Source organism: Plectropomus leopardus, unplaced genomic scaffold (assembly GCF_008729295.1).
Source record: "Plectropomus leopardus isolate mb unplaced genomic scaffold, YSFRI_Pleo_2.0 unplaced_scaffold26758, whole genome shotgun sequence".
In the NCBI taxonomy this organism is placed as follows: domain Eukaryota; kingdom Metazoa; phylum Chordata; class Actinopteri; order Perciformes; family Serranidae; genus Plectropomus; species Plectropomus leopardus.
In genome coordinates this window covers 1-3,415 of record NW_024629110.1, presented here as the reverse complement: position 1 = coordinate 3,415, position 3,415 = coordinate 1, and the positions used below count along the sequence as shown (strand labels likewise).

General features: G+C 48.6%; 1 protein-coding gene across 1 annotated transcript; it reads left to right on the top strand.

Moving 5' to 3' along the window:
* The first annotated feature begins 6 nt into the window (after positions 1 to 6).
* On the top strand, positions 7 to 3,153 carry LOC121937590 (cytochrome P450 7B1). The gene is made up of 4 exons (XM_042480922.1): positions 7 to 678; positions 1,420 to 1,626; positions 1,704 to 1,882; positions 2,568 to 3,153. The coding sequence occupies exons 1-4, from the start codon at positions 75 to 77 to the stop codon at positions 2,868 to 2,870; spliced, it is 1,293 nt and encodes a 430-aa protein (XP_042336856.1). The 5' UTR covers positions 7 to 74; the 3' UTR covers positions 2,871 to 3,153.
* Positions 3,154 to 3,415: the final 262 nt, after the last annotated feature.

Sequence of the window (3,415 nt, the reverse complement as noted above, 5' to 3'; positions counted from 1 at the left end):
CTCCTCCTCCTCTCTCAGGTGTGCTCCTCCTCCTCTCTCAGGTGTGCTCCTCCTCCTCTCCTGCAGGTAAATACATGACCTTCATCATGGACCCCCTCCTCTATCCAAACATCATCAAACATGGTCGCCAGCTGGACTTCCACGAGTTTAGCGGGAAGGTGGCGCCGGTGACCTTCGGCTACCCGCCGGTGGTGGACAGGAAGTTCCCGGGCCTGCAGGAGCGAATCAGCCGCTCCTTCCAGCTGCTGCAGGGGGACAGCCTCCAGGCGCTGACGGAGAGCATGATGGGTAACCTGATGCTGGTGTTTCGGCAGGACTTCCTGGGCGAGCGGCGGGGGGGGGCGGGCGGCTGGCGTAGCGCCGACATGTACGAGTTCTGCAGCTCCGTCATGTTCGAGGCCACCTTCCTCACCATGTACGGCCGGCCGGCCGGCGCCCGCCGCCACAGCGGGATGGGCGCGCTGCGTGAAGACTTCCTGCGTTTCGACAACATGTTCCCGCTGCTCATCGCTCAGATCCCCATCTGGCTGCTGGGACGCACCGCCGCCGTCCGCCAAAAGCTCATCGGCTACTTCCTGCCGCACAGGATGTCGCGCTGGTCCGACATGTCGCAGTTCATCCGGACGCGGGCGGAGCTGTTCGAGCAGTACGATGCGCTGAGGGACGTCGATAAAGCAGGTACACGCCGCCGTCACGTGACTCGCCTCCACCGCCGGCGTTTCTCCAAAACCACCAGAAACTTTTTAATTCAAAAGGCCATTTTTTTCTTCAGGGACTGCCAAAAATCAATTTTAAATCTCAAAAAAATTAAAAAAATTAAAAAAAACCAAAATCTTTTAAAGAAAACTGTTGAGTTTTTTTTTTTTTAAGTTTGTCAGAAATTGTTTAAGGAAAAAATGGGCAAACTTTTCGTCTTTCAAAATTCCCCAAAATTTAAGGGAAAAAAAATTTCTCTTCAAAAATTGTCAAAAAAAATTTAAATGAAAAAAAGGTAAAATTTTTCACCTTTGTGGATGTGATGTTTTTTACAGACAGTCCCTAAATTGTAGTGAGATATTCAGTTTGAACCTGATAATATTTACTTTAAAAAGCTCTTATATATTAATATATAACTGACGAGGAGGATCGATGGTCGTTTCACAGAGTGTTTGGTCTTTAAAATTTGACTCAAAGTCCTGGAAAAGTCCTGGAAAGTTATTGGCAGAAGCTTGAATGATCCCTGAATTTTACCTGATGTTTTTTACAGACTGCGTTCACCGTTGTGCTTTACGGTTTATTTCAGTTTCATATTTTTTATTTTCATCGTCGAACACTAAAGAAATTCTTTAAAAGTTTCCGTCTTTTTATTGACGAGGTTGAGGTCGTGTCTCTGATGTTTGGCGTCTCCTCTGAGCGCTCTCGTCTCCTCCCGACCCTCAGCTCATCACTTCGCCATCCTGTGGGCGTCGGTGGGGAACACGGTCCCCGCCACCTTCTGGGCCATGTATCACCTGGTGAGCCACCCCGAGGCCCTGCAGGTGGTCCGGCGGGAGATCCAGGACGTGTTGGGACTCGGCGGCGTCGAGGCCAGCGGCGACAGAGACGTGCCGCTGAGCGGAGAGCAGCTGGAGAAGCTGGTCTGTCTGGGTACGTACGTTCACGTCCTCACGCTGCGTTCAGCCGTCCGACCCCCTGATCTGACCTTTGACCTTTGACCCCCACAGAGAGCGCCATCAGGGAGAGCCTGCGTCTGTCCTCGGCCTCCATGAACATCCGCGTGGCTCAGGAGGACTTCGGTCTGCGTCTGGACGGCGAGCGCTCGGTGGCCGTCAGGAAGGGGGACTTCATCGCCCTCTACCCTCAGAGCATGCACATGGACCCCGAGATCTACGAGGAGCCGCAGGTACGCCCCATCGATCGCTCATCAATAATCACCTTCGGCACGTTCTCGCACTGCAGCTCTCGTCCATTAACCCTTCGGACGCCACCGACACGAGCCGTTTAACGGGAACCTCAGAAGATGTTAACGCTTATCTGCATCAGGGGCCCCTGAGGGCCGAGCCCGACCTCTGCAGGAGAGAACTAGTCAACACGATTTTAGAGAAAAGATGCAGAAAACGTTAAAAATTTGGCTTTTTTTCTTACATATTTTGTTAAAAAAATTCTTTTTGTGTTTTTTAAATCTGTCTGTTGTTTTTGACCAATTTCGTTTCTTCAAAACAAGAAGGCAAACTTTTTAGAAAAATGTTGGGATTTTTTTATTCTTTTAAAAAATCTTTTAAAAGATCTTTTTTTCTCTCTCAAAGTTTTGGCGTTTTTATTTATTTAAAAAATTTATGTGATTTTCAAAGACAAATTGTTGGCTTTTTTGTCCTTTAAAAATTTTTTGTGATTTTTTTTGTTTTCCTTGAAAGAATTTTGTGATTTATTGATTTATTTCAGGTGAAAACAGACTTTACTATATTACATTCATGTTCTGCCAGTATGTATAACTATAAATGTATATCGTGAAACGTTGCGGTCGTTTTTGCCGCTCACACCTGCAGGCCGGCAGCACTTTCACAAACCTAACTGTTGTTTTCTGGCAGTCGTTCCGGTTCGACCGCTTCCTGCAGGACGGACGGCTGAAGACGGACTTCTACAAAGACGGTCAGAGGCTCAAGAATTACCTGATGCCGTTCGGCTCCGGCTCCTCCAAATGTCCCGGACGATTCTTCGCCGTCAACGAGATCAAACAGTTCCTGAGTCTGCTGCTGCTCTTCTTCGACCTGCAGCTGGAGGAGGGGCAGCCCCGAGCCTCCCTCGACCCCAGCAGAGCCGGACTCGGCATCCTGCTGCCCGCCACCGACGTACGCTTCCGCTACCGCCGCCGCCGCCTGCAGACCGCCTGACCGTGAGTGTGCGTGCGTGCGTGTGTGTGTGTGTGCATGCCACATCCTCCATGATCAGTTTCAGGCCGTCTGCAGGACCCGCTTGTCATGACTCGACCTGCGTCCTGCAGCGTGACTGAAGTGTTCAGCCAATCGGACGGCAGATGATGAAGTGTGAGTTTGAGAATGATGTTTTAGGTTTGGGTTTTACGGATGTGTGACGTGATGAAGCTCAGACTCAGAGTCGCCACCAGACGAGGAGCAAAACAAACCAACACATTTTTAAAAGATAACCTGCAGAAAACTTTTTTTCTTTGGTGGCTTCTTTCCCCTTAAAAACTCTTGGCAATTTTTAAAAAAAAAAAAGATCTTTAAAACTTTTTGGGCATTTTTTTCTTTAAAAAGTTTTGGCTTGTTGTATGTCTTTAAAAAGCGGTGGGTTCAGTTTTGGGAGCTGTCATGTCGTCCATCTTTAGAAACGCTGGTTGAGCAGAATAATCGGGTGTGTCATGATCAGAGGGCGTAGCATGAACGAATGTTTCCTCTTAAAAAATTGGTTGCATTTT